Source organism: Rhinoraja longicauda, chromosome 8 (genome assembly GCF_053455715.1).
Source record: "Rhinoraja longicauda isolate Sanriku21f chromosome 8, sRhiLon1.1, whole genome shotgun sequence".
Lineage (NCBI taxonomy): Eukaryota > Metazoa > Chordata > Chondrichthyes > Rajiformes > Arhynchobatidae > Rhinoraja > Rhinoraja longicauda.
In genome coordinates, this window is record NC_135960.1 from 70408158 (window position 1) to 70426767 (window position 18610).

An 18610-nucleotide genomic window follows, 5' to 3' on the forward strand; every position below is an offset into this window, starting at 1 on the left:
CTGCACGTCTTTGGAGTGTGGGAGGAAACCGAAGATCTCGGAGAAAACCCACGCAGGTCACGGGGAGAACGTACAAACTCCTTACAGTGCAGCACCCGTAGTCAGGATCGAACCTGAGTCTCCGGAAGGGTACAAAGAACATGTAAGGTGTGAAAAGAAGAGATCAAAGCAGACAATGCTCAAGGAAGTGTAGAATGGTTCATTGTTGGCTGAGGAGAAGGTGACAACGAGGTACACAAACAGTAAAATTAATCAGGCGGACCCTTCTTCTGACTGAGAGGCAGGGGAGAGGGAGTCTCGAGATATGGAGGGGTAAGGTGGGAAAACGACAGATCAAAGCAGATGATGGTCAAGAAAATGTAGAATGGTTGATTGTTAGCTGAAGGGGAGGTGACCAGAATGTATATTATCAGTAAAATTAACTGGGGGGGGGGGAGGGGTAGGGGGGGGAGGGGTGGGGGTGGGGGGGGCAGAGAGAGAGAGAGGGAAAGCAAGGATTACTTGAAGTTAGATAAATCCAATATTCACACCACTGGTCTGTAAGCTGCCCAAGCAAAATATGAGACGATGTTCCTCCAATTTGCGTTGTTAGATTCATTGCGCACGTAAGCGTAAGGAATGTACAGACCTTGCAATCCTATTAACTGGCAGTTCTAGGCCAGTTACTAAACACGAAAAGATGGGGGCGTAAAAAGTAACCACTCATGGGTGGTCCATATTTGAATAACATTATGACAGATCAGAACCAGGGCTCAGTTCTACTTTCCTGTCCTTCCCCCTCAACCCTTGACCTCTCTATGTGTAAAACATTAGTCCATCTGGACTTTGAATTATTCCGTCTTTCCCAGTACCTCGGGACAGATCATTCCAAAGATCCTCTGAGGGAAATAAAAAAAATTTATTACCATCTTAAATGAGGCAACACCTTATTCTGGATTTCCCCACAGAGAGGAATATCTACCTTGCAAAGCCTCCTCAGAATTTCTGCAAGGCCACTTCTAACCCTTGTAAATTCCAATGTGTATAGGCACACCCTGCTCAAACACAGCCAGGAATCCAGGACTAAATTGAGTGAGCACCTCTAAACTGGCCCCAACACATCCCTCCTTGAAGAAGGGGACCAAAAATATACAGACTATTTCATCTCAAGGTGTGCTTTCATCAATTTCATAGAGTCATAGTCATAGAGTGATACAGTGCGGAAACAGGCCCATTGGCCCAACTTGCCCACACCGGCCAACATGTCCCAGCTACCCTAGTCCCACCTGCCTGCGCTTGGTCCATATCCCTCCAAACCTGTCCAACTGTTTCTTAAACGTGGAGATAGTCCCAGCCTCAACTACCTCCTCTGGCAGCTCGTTCCATACACCCACCACCCTCTGTGTGAAAAAGTTACCCCACTTGTTCAGCTATCAGTTCCAGAGTAAAGTATAAATGTTCCAAAGTTATAAAAGTTCCAGAGTAAAGTATAAATGTTCTAAAGTATCAGTTCCAAAGTTACCCCACTTGTTCAGCTATCAGTTCCAGAGTAAAGTATAAATGGAGGGAATGTTTGCTACGAAATAGCACACCTAAAGCACACTAAAGCACACCTTTAGATGAAATAGTCTATATATTTTTGGTTCCCTTCTTTAAGGAGGGATGTGTTGGAACCAGTTTAGAGGTACTCACTCAGTTTAGTCCTGTAGAGTTGTAGCAAACATTCCCTCCATTTATACTTTACTCTGGAACTGATAGCTGAACAAGTGCACTGCCCCACCCCCCACCCCCCCCCCCCCCCCGCCCCACCCCCCCCCCCCCCCCCCCCCCACTACCAGAAAACAGGAACAAGTTGTCCACCTCCACTATAACATGGCTTTCTTTCCATTCATAGAGCAAATGTTACCTATCTCTCGGGAATCCAATTATTCTCCAAGTGCTTCCTGCCATGGTGTGGGAGAACGATGAATTTAGCAAACAGCATAATAATATATGTTCGAAGGAACTGCAGATGCTGGTTTAAACCGAAGATAGACACAAAATGCTGGAGTAACTCAGCGGGACAGGCAGGAGAGAAGGAATGGGTGAGGTTTCGGGTCGAGACCCTTCTTCAGACTGTCCCCTTGAGTCACTTTGTCTTTTTGTGTCTATCTTCAGCATAATAATATATGGCCAGCTTACAACACAGCAATATGGAAATTGATTTCTCTAACTTCAAGTAACCCTGGTGTCCCCTCTCTCTCTGTCCCTCCCCCACCCTCGTTCTCTGACTAGTTTCACTGTCCTCCTGATTAACTTTACTGTGTGTATATAAGCCTCCTCGTCACCTTCCCCTCCACTAACAATGAACCATTCCACATTCCCTTTGAACAGCGCCTGCTTTGATCAGCCGTTTTCACACCTTACACCTCCATATCTCTAGACTCTAGACTCCCTCTTCCCCTACTCTCGGTCTCTCACCCATTCTTTCTCTCCAGGGATGCTGCCTGACCCGCTGAGTTACTCCAGCATTTTGGGTCTATCGTTGGCGTAAACCAGCAGTTCATTTCTACAGAGCATAATAATATGACCTCTGCAACAAAGTGCCAACAAGTTGAGCTGGAGCAGAAAACATCTCCTGATTTATACCATTAATTTTGGGCTAATAAGATTCCTGATGTTTTCTGAAGGGAACTGAACAGCTCTTTTCCCAGTGACCTATGGTCAAATCAAATGACATCGCTTGAAAACTTGAGAGCAACTGCAATAGTTTAGAGATACAGCGCAGAAACTGATCCTTCGGCCCATCGAGTCCACGCCGACCAGCGATCCCCACACATCAACACTACCCTCCACACACTAGGGGACAATTAGCCTACAAACTGGCACGGTGGCGCAGTGGTAGAGTTGCTGCCTTACAGCGAATGCAGCGCCGGAGACTCAGGTTCGATCCTGACTACGGGCGCCGTCTGTACGGAGTTTGTACGTTCTCCCCGTGACCTGAATGGGTTTTCTCCAAGATCTTTGGTTTCCTCCCACACTCCAAAGATGTACAGGTATGTAGGTTAATTGGCTGGGCAAATGTAAAAATTGTCCCTAGTGGGTGTAGGATAGTGTTAGTGTGCGGGGATCGCTGGGCGGCGCGGACCCGGTGGGCCGAAGGGCCTGTTTCTGCGCTGTATCTCTAAATCTAAATCTAAATCTAAACCTGTACGTCTTTGGAGTGCGGGTGGAAACCGAAGATCTCGGAGAAAACCCACGCAGGTCACAGGGAGAACGTACAAACTCCGTATAGACAGCATCTGCAGTCGGGATCGAACCTGGGTCTCTGGCGCTGTGAGGCAGCAACACTATTACTGCGACACCATGCCACCCCCTCCCCCCCTGCCCCTAGGATCTGTATTACAAAGATATTTTCCAAACATAATGGTCAAAGAATATTCTTGACTTCCACTTTAACCCCAAGAGTCAAAAGGCTTTATAGCTGTTGCAAAACAGAAAATGCTGGAAACACTCAGCAGGTCAGCCAGCATCTTTGGAAAAAGGAAATTAGATAAGATCTCCGGTTGAAAAAGTTTCTCATTTATTCCTGAAGCCTCATATGAAGCCTCATGAAAATATTGTCATTTTGCAGAATATTGTCATTTTGCAGAATATTGCTCTAAAGACGTACAGGTATGTAGATAAATTGGCTGGGTAAATGTAAAAAATGTCCCTAGTATGTAGGATAGTGTTAATAGTGTTAGTGTGCGGGGATCGCTGGGCGGCGCGGACTTGGTGGGCCGAAAAGGCCTGTTTCCGCGCTGTATATATATGATATGATATGATATGATTTGATTGGCGGGATGTTGAGGAAGGAGATACTTTTTCTGTTCACGTAATTCAGCGTAAATCAGAACGTTGACTTCTCTAACTTCAAGCAACTCTTGCGTTCCCTTTCTTTCCAGCCCTCCCCCTTCTCAGTTCTCCGACGGGTCTGACTGTCCTTGACTACATTTTCTCTCTGTTTGTTTTGTCGTTAACTTCTCTCAGCTGATAACGATCTATTCGACATTTTCCTTAATCCCAATCCCCTTTGGGGTTTTTTCACACCTCACGCTTCCTTATCTAGGTATTGCCCTGTCACCTGACATCAGTCTGAAGAAGGGTCTCGACCCAAAACGTCACCCATTCCTTCTCTCCAGAGATGCTGCCTGTCCCGCTGAGTTAGTCTAGCATTTACTGTCTATCTTCAGTTCAAAGTTCATTTACCTATGGTAGCCAGAGGTAAAGGCAGATCGGAGGTTTGTGTGGGAATATTCGGAGTTGACAAGTACATCAGGACTTCTCGCTGTATTTCTGGAACAGATCGTAAGTCTCTCATATCGTAAACCAAGTTGGCGTCGGAAGTAACCTCTTGAAGTTGTTGCATTATGGCGTTCTCAAATCCAATGGCTAAAGTTGTAATGCCAGCTTGTGACAGTGCTTCACGTGTCTGGCTTACATCATCTCTCAGAAGTCCACCAGTGATGAGCACAAGGAACTGAGGGACACCTTCCTCACACCGACTTCCTGAATATTTGTTGAAAATGTACTTCAGGACGTACTTCAAGGCGTCTTCTGTCTTGAGAACAGTGCCACCTCTCAGTCTCAGCTTTCCCACGTGAGAGAGCATTTCCTCTTTTGAGGAGTAGGTGTTTAGAAAGAACTCAGGCTTTGCAATGTCACTGTACTGCACCAGGCCTACTTGCACAGCCTCACTTCCAATGTCAAAGGCCTCGATCGTCTTCGTGATGAATCTCCGGATAATAGGCAAATTTCTTCTCCGAATGTTGGACGAGCCATCAACAAGGAACACAATGTCCTTCTTGTCCACGTCTGTTCCATTACCAAATGAAATACACAGTTACTGCAATGCAATGTCAGCATTTACAAACTCTATTCAATAAAGGTAATGGCTCGCTCTTAATTTGGGAGTAATTCATTTCTTAAGCTAAGGAGATCATTCTTTTTTTTGTAAACTTGAAACATAAGTTAAGCAGACTAACTATTTTCATAGATTTTCCAATTACCAAGTTGGGCCTAGCAGGGCGAAGGCCACGGATGGCAACAGAATCAACAAGCTCATCAGGAAGCCTGGCTCCATCCTGGGGGTGGAGTTGGATTCATGGGTGGTGGTCTTGGAGGGGAGGATGCTCCTCAAACTGCGGAGCATCCTGGACAATACAGCTCACCCCCTCCATGACTACACTAGTCAACCTGAGGAGCACCTTCAGCAACAGACTGGTCCCACCAAGATGCAGCACAGAACACCACAGGAGATCCTTCTTCCCTGCGGCTATCAAACTGTACAACTCCTCCCCCTTCTGTCGTGGGATTTTTAGATTTAGAGGTACAGCGCAGAAACAGGCCCTTCGGCCCACCGGGTCCGCACCGCCCAGCGATCCCCGCACACTTAACACTATCCTACACCCACTAGGGACAATTTTTGCATTTGCCCAGCCAATTAACCTACACACCTGTACATCTTTGGAGTGTGGGAGGAAACCGAAGATCTCGGAGAAAACCCACGCAGGTCACGGGGAGAACGTACAAACTCCGTACGGATGGCGCCCGTAGTCAGGATCGAACCCGAGTCTCCGGCGATGCATTCGCTGTAAGGCAGCAACTCTACCGCTGCGCCACCGTGCCGCCCATAGATAGACTGACTCCCCCCCACCCCCCCCCCCCCCCCCACCCCCCCACCGTCTTTGCACATCCCTCATCCTGGACTTTTCCACTTCATTATCTGGCAGGAGTTCAATTAGTAATAAAGTGAGAGAGTCAAAGCCAAAGTAGTTTCTAAAAGGTTAGATACCTTTAATAGATGGCTCAGTTGGTTGGTCATAAGTGATAGCTACACCGGCCAATGTCGAGAGGGGTGTCATCACTTCTTTCTTTATCCCTTGTAGATCTTGGAAACGTTCCACGTTGAAGATTAAACTGGGGTCAATTGCGATATCACTCATCTGTGCCAGATTTGCATCCTTGACTCCGATAGCAATGGTCATTACAGCAGCCTGCTTCAGGGCCTCTGCGGGTAGCTTGACATCATCCACAGATCTTTCTCCGGTGATCACCACCAAAAGCTGGGGGACTCCATCCTCTTTCCTGCTTCCTGCCGCTCTGGTAAAGTGGTTTTTGAAAACGTAGTCCAGGGCCGCACCAGCCTTAACCGCCCAGCCACCTTTCATTCGGAGTCCTGACAGGGCATTTTGCAAATCAGATTGCGTTGCGCAGGTGTTTAAGTGCCATTCAGCCAGCAGTCGATCGCTGTATTGAACCACTGCAACTTGCACAGAGTCTGGTCCAATCACAAAGTCGTTGACTATGCTTGAGATAAACTTGACCATTTCCAAAAAGTTTGGGCGTTGCACATTGGAACTGCCCACGATGAGGAATATTATGTCTCTCTTCCTGACTTGGGCTGCAAAGCAACATTTGATAAGTTGAAAAATAGAAACAATTGCCTCAAATCATTTGCTTCATCTTAAAAATAAATGTTGTTTTGATACTCAAACCATGATGGAGAAGCTCGACCAGAGAACATAGAAATTACAGCACAGGAACAACACTGTACCTGTGTCGAACACGATGTCAAGGCCAACTCTTATCTGCCGACACATTATCCATATCCTTCCAATCCCTCCATGTCCACGTGTCTATCCAAAAGTCTCTTAAATGTCACTATTGTGTTTGCTTCCAGCACCATCCAGTGCAATCCAAGCATTCACCACCCTTTGTGTAAAACACTTGCCCCACACATCTGCTTTGAAGTTTGCCCCTTCCATCTTAAACCTATGACCTCAAGTATTTAATATTTCCATCTTGGGAGGAGGTTCTGACTGTCCACCCTATCTACAGGATCTAATACTTTCACATGCCTCCACTAATTGTATATTTTCCCCTGCCATTCGACCTCCCAAAGTACAATGCCTAACACTTGCCGAGATTAAACTCCATCTCTCATTTCTCCTCCCACTTGCCATTCATAGATGTACACTTTGCAGCCACTGTGTGCCTGTGGTGAACGGAATGAAGGTTGAAAGTAGCAAGCATGGAGGGACGCGAAAAAGATGGAGTAACTCAGCGGGTCAGACAGCATCTTTGGAGAAAAGGAATAGGTGATGTTTCGAGTCCAGACCCTTCTTCGGACTGAATCGTCTCGACGCGGAACGTTACCTATTCCTTTTCTCCAAAGATGCTGTCAGACCCGCTGAGGTACTCCAGCTTTTAGTGTCTAACTTCAGGTTAAACCAGCAAACACGCAAATTAGAGGAACAGCATCTCATATTCCACTTGGGCGCTTACAGCCCAGGGGCATGAATATTGATTTCTCAAACTTCCAGTAACCCCTGCAATCCCTCTCTCTCCAACCCTCCCCCACCCAAGTCGCACCAGCTTCTCGTTCTCACCCAACAAACAGCTAACAATGGCCTGTTTCAATAGACAATAGACAATAGGTGCAGGAGGAGGCCATTCGGCCCTTCGAGCCAGCACCGCCATTCAATGCGATCATGGCTGATCATTCTCAATCAGTACCCCGTTCCTGCCTTCTCCCCATACCCCCTGACTCCACTATCCTTAAGAGCTCTATCCAGCTCTCTCTTGAATGCATTCAGAGAATTGGCCTCCACTGCCTTCTGAGGCAGAGAATTCCACAGATTTACAACTCTCTGACTGAAAAAGTTTTCCTCATCTCAGTTCTAAATGGCCTACCCCTTATTCTTAAACTGTGGCCCCTGGTTCTGGACTCCCCCAACATTGGGAATATGTTTCCTGCCTCTAACGTGTCCAACCCCTTAATAATCTTATACGTTGCGATAAGATCTCCTCTCATCCATCTAAATTCCAGTCCTTCAACATAACGCCCCAATCTTTCAACAGGCCTCTATCTCTTTATATCCTGAGTACAAACAAAGTTTCAGATTAGATGAGAAATACAGCATGGAAACTGGCCCTTCCGCCCACTGAGTCTACGCCAACCAGCGATTACTAGTTCTATCCGACACACTCGGGGCAATTGACAGAAGACCGATAAGAGGGGATCTTATCGAATCCCACCTATTGTCTATAACCTGCAACCCTGCACGTCTTTGGAATGTGGGAGGAAATCGGAACGTTCGGACGGCACGGTGATCCAGTGGTGGAGATACAGCCTTACAGTGCTTACAACACCGGAGACCCGGGTTCCATCCCAACTACTGGCGCCGTCCGTACGGAGTTTGTACGTGCTCCCCGTGACCTGCGTGGGTTTTTCTTCGAGATCTTCGGTTTCCTCCCACACTCCAAGGACTCCGGGCCCTGGTGAGACCGCACCTGGAGTACTGTGTGCAGTTTTGGTCTCCAAATTTGAGGAAGGATATTCTTGCTATGGAGGGCGTGCAGCGTAGGTTCACTAGGTTAATTCCCGGAATGGCGGGACTGTCGTATGTTGAAAGGTTGGAGCGATTGGGCTTGTATACACTGGAATTTAGAAGGATGAGGGGGGATCTTATTGAAACATATAAGATAATTAGGGGATTGGACACATTAGAGGCAGGAAACATGTTCCCAATGTTGGGGGAGTCCAGAACAAGGGACCACAGTTTAAGAATAAGGGGTAGGCCATTTAGAACAGAGATGAGGAAGAACTTTTTCAGTCAGAGAGTGGTGAAGGTGTGGAATTCTCTGCCTCAGAAGGCAGTGGAGGCCAGTTCGTTGGATGCTTTCAAGAGAGAGCTGGATAGAGCTCTTAAGGATAGCGGAGTGAGGGGGTATGGGGAGAAGGCAGGAACGGGGTACTGATTGAGAGTGATCAGCCATGATCGCATTGAATGGCGGTGCTGGCTTGAAGAGCTGAATGGCCTATTCCTGCACCTATTGTCTATTGTCTATTGTCTATTAATTGGCTTGGTACAAGTGTAAATTGTCCCTGATGGGTGTAGGATAGTGCTAATGTGCGGGGATCGCTGGTCGGTGCGAACTCAGTGGGCCGAAGGGTCTGTATCCAGTCTGTATCTCTAAACCAGACTAAATCTGGAGAAAACCCACACAGTCACGGGGAGAACGTACAAACTCTGTACAGACAGCTAAACCTGGGCCTCTGGTGCGGTAAGGCAGCAACTCTACCGCTGTGCCACTGTGCCACACCAGTTGTTTTATGAGGAAGAAAGTCATGAGGCGTGTTGAAGACTTTTTGCATAATTATTACCTCTGTAGACTAATCGAAATACATAAAGCATAGAAATGTTTGATGTTGCCCACCTTTGACCTTCGATTCTTGCACCTCAATCACCAATTGTTTCTTGGCCACCAATGAAAGCAGGGGCATCATCTGTTGTCGTGCAGAACCTATTTGTTGGAGATCGGATAGGACCATAGTAAATGAAGGGTCAGTAGCTATCATTTTGACCTCGTCAGCGTCCGCGTCCTTCACACCAACGACAAATGTAAAGGTCCCCAACTTCTTCATCGAAAACACAGCAGTCGTGATATCGTCGCTGGAGTGCCTGGAGGTTATAAGGATCATTACCTGAGGAACCTTCTCTTCTGTCCTGCTTCCAGCCTTTGCAATGAAGTGATTGTCCATCAGAAACTTGAGGGCTAATCCCAGGTTGGCTTCGCGTCCGCCTTTCTGATGAAGATGTCCCAGGGCTTTGAGAATTTCTATTCTTGTGCTGTGCGTGTTGAAATAGAACTCAGTACGCGGGAGATTGCTGTACTGCACCATAGCAACTTGGATGGCTTTGGGGCCAATATTCAGACCTTCAACGAAATTTGCAAGGAAGGAGCGTATGGAGTGAAATTCAACAGGCTCCACGTTGTTCGATCCATCAATTAGGAAAATGACGTCAGCTGATTCTTGCGCTTTCAAGGGAAAGACAAATGGAAAAAGGTGAACATGTTAAGACATGTGGTTCAGAAAATTATTGCAGAATCGTGGATTCATTCACGTTCTCGAGTTAATCAAACAAAGTGTATCGCAGATGTCCCAAAAGCTGTTGAATAATAACAATAACAATAACAATAACAATAACAATAACAATAACAATAACAATAACAATAACAATAACAATAACAATAACAATAACAATAACAATAACAACAACAACAACAACAACAACAACAACAATAACAATAACAATAACAATAACAATAACAATAACAATAATAATAATAATAATAATAATAATAATAATAATAATAATAATAATAATAATAATAATAATAATAATAATAATAATAATAATAATAATAATAATAATAATAATAATAATGGGCTGAAAGATGGCAGATGGAGTTTAATGCTGATAAGTGTGAGGTGCTGCATTTTGGTAGGACAAATCAAAATAGGACGTACAGGGTAAATGGTAGGGAATTGAGGAATGCAGTGGAACAGAGGGATCTGGGAATAACTGTGCATTGTTCCCTGAAGGTGGAATCTCATGTAGATAGGGTGGTGAAGAAGGCGTTTGGTATGCTTGCCTTTATAAATCAGAGCATCGAGTATAGAAGTTGGGATGTAATGTTGAAATTGTACAGGGCATTGGTGAGGCCAAATCTGGAGTATGGTGTGCAGTTCTGGTCGCCAAATTATAGGAAGGATGTCGACAAAATGGAGAGGGTACAGAGGAGATTTACTAGAATGTTGCCTGGGTTTCAGCACTTAGGCTACAGAGAGAGGTTGAACAGGTTGGGTCTTTATTCTTTGGAGCGTAGAAGGTTGAGGGGGGACTTGATAGAGGTTTTTAAAATTTTGAGAGGGACGGACAGAGTTGACGTGGGTAGGCTTTTCCCTTTGAGAGTGGGGAAGATTCCAACAAGGGGACATAGCTTCAGAATTGAGGGACAAAGGTTTAGGGGTAACATGAGGGGGAACTTCTTTACTCAGAGGGTTGTGGCTGTATGGAATGGGCTTCCGGTGGAAGTGGTGGAGGCTGGCTCGATTTTATTATTTAAGAGTAAATTGGATAGGTATATGGATAGGAGGGGATTGGAGGGTTATGGTCTGAGTGCAGGTAGATGAGACTAGGTCAGGGAGAATGGTCGGCGTGGACTGGTAGGGCCGGACAGGCCTGTTTCCATGCTGTAGTTGTTATATGTTATATGTTATATGTTAATAATAATAATAATAATAATAATAATAATAATAATGTCTTTATTGTCATTCAGATTGAATTGAACGAAAATCATTTGCCACGTAGCCACAACAGTACAGAGTAAAAGACACAAGACACACAATTTTAACACAAACATCCATCGCAGTGGCTCCTCCAGGCACCCCCTTCACTGCGATGGAAGGCAAGAAAATTCTTCTTTCTACCCCCATGCTTCTCCCACGGACAGATAGTTCGACTTAGACAATAGACAATAGGTGCAGGAGGAGGCCATTCGGCCCTTCGAGCCAGCACCGCCATTCAATGTGATCATGGCTAATCATTCTCAATCAGTACCCCGTTCCTGCCTTCTCCCCATACCCCCTGACTCCGCTATCCTTAAGAGCTCTATCTAGCTCTCTCTTGAATGTATTCAGAGAATTGGCCTCCACTGCCTTCTGAGGCAGAGAATTCCACAGATTCACAACTCTCTGACATCTGCCGAGGCGACCGAGGCTCCCGACTCATGTACAATTCATTAACGCAAGGTGTACAATTCATTAACGCATTTAAACAAGTCGTCAGTTAGTAGCTGCTATTTCACACAATCATTTTCCCTCGCTTTGAACTCCACTCCAGTGGGAGTTCAGAAGACGCCAGCCAGTACTTGCTATTTCACATCCCCGCTGTCACCAGCAGCTACACCTCCAATACACACAGACCTGCTGTTAACACATTCTTGGTCGCTACCTTTGAACTCCACTGCATGCGAAGTTCCGAGGATGCCCGCTGGTATCAGTTGTCAACATGTCCATTGTCCTTATCTTGTCACCTGCGGCACTCGGAAGCCACCAGTCGGTACTCGCGAGCAACAAAAAGCTGAAGTAAATCGGCGGGACAGGCAGCATCTCTGGAGAGAAGGCATGGGTGGCGTTTCGGTCTCGACCCAAATCGTCACCCATTCCTGCCCTCTGGAGATGCTGCCTGTCCAGCTGAGTTACTCCAGCTGTTTGTGTCTATCTTCAGTTGAAACCAGCTTCTGCAGTTCCTTCCTACACATTTGCTAGTTTACTGTCATTATCTTTGTATCCCGTTTAACACAGACCGAGAAGTCGCGATCTAGCATCAGTTGTAAACATATTAAGCATCCTTACCTTTATACTCCATTGCGTTCGGAACCAAGAAGTCACGACGTTTGTACAATGTAAGATTAAGTATAGATCCTGTGATCAGCACATCAATCTACATCATCTCTACCTCACATCGGCGAGACCAAGCGCAGGCTCGGCGATCGTTTCACTGAACACCTCCGCTCAGTCCGTCTCAACCAACCTAATCTCCTGGTGGCTCAGCACTTCAACTCCCCCTCCCATTCCCAATCTGACCTTTCTGTCCTGGGCCTCCTCCATTGTCAGAATGAGGCCCAGCGCAAATTGGAGGAGCAGCATCTCACATTTCGCTTGGGTAGTTTACACCCCAGCGGTATGAACATTGACTTCTCCCACTTCAGGTAGTCCCTGCTTCCTCTCTTTATCCCCTCCCCCTTCCCAGTTCTCCCACTAGTCTTCCTGTCTCCGACTACATCCTATCTTTGTCCCGCCCCCTCCCCTGACATCAGTCTGAAGAAGGGTATCGACCCGAAACGTCACCCATTCCTTCTCTCCTGAGATGCTGCCTGACCCGCTGAGTTTGTGTCTACCTTCACCTTTGTATTTCCTCAGTTGTCATCTTTTGGGTGCATAATTGTCCTGCTGTTCTGAATTAACTTTGGGAGATGTGATCACAGCCTTTGACTGAGACCCTTCTCCCCCTGTGCAAGTTAAAGAAACCAACTGTTGATGGTTAATGATTTGAGTCCTTATGTCTTCTTATGGATCACAACCTCGGCAGTATCCTGCAAACAAAAGTTAATTAAGCTACTTCATGTGTGATGTCTAGGAAAAGAACACTGGGAATTTACCAAGTATTATTTCAAAATCTGAGCAAAGGACATTACTAAACCATGTGTTGGAAAATAACTGCAGATGCTGGGAAGAGAGGGACAGAGGAACTATCTAAAGTTGGAGAAGTCAACGTTCATACCGCTGGGCTGCAAGCTGCCCAAGCGAAATATGAGGTGCTGTTCCTCCAATTTCCAGTGGGCCTCACAATGGCACTGGAGGAGGCCCATGACAGAAAGGTCAGACTGGGAGTGGGAGGGGGAGTTGAAGTGCTCAGCCACCGGGAGATCAGGTTGGTTAAGGCGGACTGAGCGAAGGTGATGAGCGAAACAATCGCCGAGCCTGCGTTTGGTCTCGCCGATGTAAAGAAGTTGACATCTAGAGCAACGGATGCAATAGATGAGGTTGGAGGAGGTGCAGGTGAACCTCTGCCTGGAAAGGCTATTTGGGTCCTTGGATGGAGTTGAGGTGGGAGGTAAAGGGACAGGTGTTGCATCTCCTGCGGTTGCAGGGGAAAGTGCCCGGGGATGGGGTGGTTTGGGTAGGAAGGGACGAGTGGACCAGGGAGTTACAGAGGGAACGGTCTCTGCGGAACGCAGAAAGGGGAGGGGATGGGAAGGTATGGCCAGTGGTGGGGTCCCGTTGTAGGTGACAGAAAAGTTGGAGGATGATTTGTTGGATATGCTGGCTGGTGGGGTGGAAGGTGAGAACGAGAGGGATTCTATCCTTGTTACGAGTGGGGGAGGGGGAGCAAGAGTGGAGCTGCGGGATATAGAGGAGGCCCTAGTGAGAACCTCATATATAATGGAAGAGGGGAAGCCCCGTTTCCTGAAGAATGCGGACATCTCTGATGCCCCAGTGTGAAACACTTCATCCCGGGCGCAGATGCGGCGCAGACGGAGGAATTGGGAGTAGGGGAGAGACTTTTTGCAGGAGACCGGGTGGGAAGAAGTGTAGTCCAGATAGCTGTGCGAGTCAGTGCGTTTATAGTAGATGTCGGTTCGCTAGTCTGTCTCCTGTGATGGAGATGGTGAGGTCCAGAAACAGGAGGGAGATGTCGGAGATGTTTCAACTATATTTAAGAGCAGGATGGAAATTAGTGGTGAAATGTATGAAGTCAGTGAGTCCTGCATGGGTACATGGTACTGTATTGGGAACCAATGCAGTCGTCGATGTAGCGGAGGTAGAGTTCGGGGATGGGGCCGGTGTACGTCCGGAACGTACCCGACAAAGAGGCAGGCGTAGCTAGGGCCCATGCGAGTGCCCATAGCTACGCCTCGGGTTTGGAGGAAGTGGGAGGAGTCAAAGGAGAAGTTGTTAAGTGTAAGAACCAGCTCTGCTAGGCGGAGGAGAGTGTTGGTCAATGGGGATTGGCTGGTTCTACGGTCGAGGAAGAAACGGAGGGCTTCAAGACCATCCTTGTGGGGGATGGAAGTGTAGAGTGACTGGACATCCATGGTAAAGATGAGGGAGCGGGGGCCTGGGAACCGGAAGTTATTGAGGAGAAGTATGGGTAGGAAGGAACTGCAGATGCTGGTTTATACATTGAAGATAGGCACAAAATGCTGGAGTAACTCAACAGGACAGGCAGCATCTCTGGAGAGAAGGAATGGGTGTCATTTCGGGTTGAGACCTTTCTTCAGACTCTGAATTCTGCCTCGCTGAGTTACTCCAGCATCTTGTGTCTATCTTTGTCAAAAAAGTACATGTTGCAAGAGAGTAAACTGAATGAGATGGGCAGGATTTCAATTGCGTTCAAACCCTTACAAAGAATAAATGAGTCCTGGGATTGAACAATTAACGATGATCACAGGTAAAGGAAGAAATTGTGTAGATTAGCATGTTTGAGAGGAGGAGGAAAATAAATTCCAGGGAAACAATCATGTGAGTATTGCTGATGAAATCAAAGAGAGAGCTGAGAGCAACTGGGATGTAACAATTTATTATGGGGAACAAGGAAATGGCAGACTAGTTGAACCAGTACTTTGGATCTGTCTTCACTAAGGAAGATACAAGCAATCTCCCAGATGTTCTAGTGGCCAGAGATCCTAGGGTGACAGAGGAACTGGAGGAAATCCACATTAGGCAGGAAATGGTGTTGGGTAGACTGATGGGACTGAAGGCTGATAAATCCCTGGGGCTGATGGTCTGCATCCCAGGGTACTTAAGGAGGTGGCTCTAGAAATTGTGGACGCATTGGTGATCATTTTCCAATGTTCTATAGATTCAGGATCAGTTCCTGTGGATTGGAGGGTAGCTAATCTTATCCCACTTTTTAAGAAAGGAGGGAGAGAGATAACAGGGAATTATAGACCAGTTAGTCTGACATCAGTGGTGGGGAAGATGCTGGAGTCAATTATAAAAGACGAAATTGCAGAGTATTTGGATAGCAGTAACAGGATCGTTCCGAGTCAGCATGGATTTATGAAGGGGAAATCATGCTTGACTAATCTTCTGGAATTTTTTGAGGATGTAACTAGGAAAATTGACAGGGGAGAGCCGGTGGATGTGGTGTACCTCGACTTTCAGAAAGCCTTCGACAAGGTCCCACATACGAGATTAGTGGGCAAAATTAGAGCACATGGTATTGGGGGTAGGGTGCTGACATGGATAGAAAATTGGTTGACAGACAGAAAGCAAAGAGTGGGGATAAATGGGACCCTTTCAGAATGGCAGGCAGTGACTAGTGGGGTACCACAAGGCTTGGTGCTTGGACCGCAGCTATTTACAATATACATTAATGACTTGGATGAGGGGATTAAAAGTACCATTAGCAAATTTGCTGATGATACAAAGCTGGGTGGTAGTGTGAACTGTGAGGAAGATGCTATGAGGTTGCAGGGTGACTTGGACAGGTTGTGTGAGTGGGCGGATGCATGGCAGATGCAGTTTAATGTGGATAAGTGGGAGGTTATCCACTTTGGTGGTAAGAATAAGAAGGCAGATTATTATCTGAATGGTGTCAAGTTAGAACAACGAGATCTGGGTGTCCTAATGCATCAGTCACTGAAAGGAAGCATGCAGGTACAGCAGGCAGTGAAGAAAGCCAATGGAATGTTGGCCTTCATAACAAGAGGAGTTGAGTATAGGAGCAAAGAGGTCCTTCTGCAGTTGTACAGGCCCCTAGTGAGACCGCACCTGGAGTACCGTGTGCAGTTTTGGTCTCCAAATTTGAGGAAGGATATTCTTGCTATTGAGGGCGTGCAGCGTAGGTTTACTAGGTTAATTCCCGGAATGGCGGGACTGTCGTATGTTGAAAGACTGGAGCGACTAGGCTTGTATACACTGGAATTTAGACGGATGAGAGGAGATCTTATCGAAACGTATAAGATTATTAAGGGGTTGGACACGTTAGAGACAGGAAACATGTTCCCAATGTTGGGGGAGTCCAGAACCAGGGGCCACAGTTTAAGAATAAGGGGTAGGCCATTTAGAACAGAGATGAGGAAAAACTTTTTCAATCAGAGAGTTGTGAATCTGTGGAATTCTCTGCCTCTGAAGGCAGTGGAGGCCAATTCTCTGAATGCATTCAAGAGAGAGCTAGATAGAGCTCTTAAGGATAGCGGAATCTTATATGTTTCGATAAGATCCCCTCTCATCCTTCTAAATTCCAGTGTATACAAGCCTAGCCGCTCCAGTCTTTCAACATACAACAGTCCCGCCATTCCGGGAATTAGTGTGCGGGGATCGCTGTGCGGGGTGGACCCGGTGGGCCGAAGGGCCTGTTTCTGCGCTGTATCTCTAAAAAAATTAATAAATAAAAATCTAACCTAGTAAACCTACGCTGCACGCCCTCAATAGCAAGAATATCCTTCCTCAAATTTGGAGACCAAAACTGCACACAGTACTCCAGGTGCAGTCTCACCAGGGCCCGGTACAACTTGATGTGACAGTATCAACTGGATCAAACTGTACAATTCTTCCCCCTTCTGTCGTGGGTAGACTGACTCCCCTCCCCCCCCTCCCCCCCCAAATCTTTGCCCATCCCCAGCCCTGGCCTTTTCACTCATCACTTTAATTTGATATTTCATGCTTCTTGTTGTGTTTTATGACTGTTGGCAGACCAATTTCCCTCCTGGTATAAATAAAGTTCTATCATATCCTAACGTATCGTGCTTCAATGCTTACTCAAATCAAAGGGCCATCCAATGGTAGGTTAATAGCATGCAAGTACCATCAAACATGTGCAAGAGAACATTTAGAAACCTTAGGGTCAACAGAGAAATGTGCATGACGACATTTGAGAACAGCTGGTGGAGTCATAAATTTGAAATTGAAAGTGACAAAGTAGTGGTGTTAAATCAGAGGTCAAGAATTTGAAGACATTATATGAAGAATGGCATTCTCGAGGAAAACAGATGTGTTTGGATCGAAAAATAGCTCTGCCGCCGAAAAGTGCTCCAGTGAGTTCAGCTGTGAACTAAAGCTCGGATAATGCAGAATTTCCTAAAAAGAGGAAAGAATTATGGAACATTAAGATTAATTGATACACCCGTGTACTGAACAAGACCAAAACATTAATCCCCCCTAAAAATGACCTTCACTCCAGTGGTGACTTAGCATGCAGGGAAAAGGAGTTTAATTGATCCACATATAAATGACCTACATTGGTGTACTAGAAATTAATGAATAGCTATGAACTCCCAAACATGCATTTATATTACTATTCATACTTTTAAGCATAAGAATAAAGCCAAGTGCAAGCTCTCCAACTGCTTAATGTCAGACAAAATGTGGTCGATGTTAATGGTCTGTGTAATAGATGGATTTGCACTAAACTTTGCCGTGAATATTCAGGAGAACATATAAAACAATTAATTGAGGTTAGGGAGAAAAGAGGTTCCAATAGACTTTAAAATATTTATAGTGTAAGAAAATAACTGCAGATGCTGGTACAAATCGAAGGTATTTATTTCACAAAATGCTGGAGTAACTCAGCAGGTCAGGCAGCATCTCAGGAGAGAAGGATTGGGTGATGTTTCGGGTCGAGACCCTTCTTCAGACTGAACATATTTATAGGTGTACTAGATCATGTGGACCCGTTGGGCCTAAACCTCTCCTGCATTGGTGCAGCCCCCCTCCCCCCCTCTCCCCCTCCCTCCTTTCTTCCCCCCTCTCCCCCTCCCCTTCCCCTCCCCCCCCATTCCATCCCCCTCAACACCCCCTTATCCTGCCTCCCCCCCCCCCCTCCCTCCCTAGGAGATAGATTTAAACTTTAAAATGTGAATAACTTTAAAAATATAACACCGAATTCAATGAAACTTCTTCCATTAGCATCAAAGGGATGACGGTGAGTAAGGTGGGCCTAAAATTGTCGCGCTATCGTGTACCGTTTTGGCTATAGTTCAGGAACAAACAAACAAACAAACGAGAGTTTTAGTGTATAGATTTTAGCAGTTACGAAATGTCAGAGGTTCTCAAATTGTGTGAATTTTCTCATGGATTGTTGAAATACTGAAGCCAGCTTGGGTGCTTTTCCAGATGTGATCTAAATATCAGGTACTATTCGTGTTCTTTGCGTTTTTAATCAGACATTAAATGTCAATGGACAAGCTCACCATCAGGGCAGGAGCCTAATGGTTTATGGAAGTGCAGAGTGATCAGGAACAAGAGGTT

General features: G+C 46.1%; 1 protein-coding gene across 2 annotated transcripts in view; it reads right to left on the bottom strand.

The window, feature by feature from the left end:
• Positions 1-18610, bottom strand: part of LOC144596073 (collagen alpha-3(VI) chain-like) — a 54348-nt gene that overhangs the window by 21895 nt on the left and 13843 nt on the right. For both annotated transcript variants that reach the window (XM_078404193.1, XM_078404192.1), the window contains exons 3-5: positions 9223-9825; positions 5795-6403; positions 4210-4815 (exon numbers count right to left, since the gene is read on the bottom strand). In XM_078404193.1, coding sequence (XP_078260319.1) covers positions 4210-4815; positions 5795-6403; positions 9223-9825 — 1818 coding nt within the window. The remainder of the gene's footprint in view (positions 1-4209; positions 4816-5794; positions 6404-9222; positions 9826-18610) is intronic.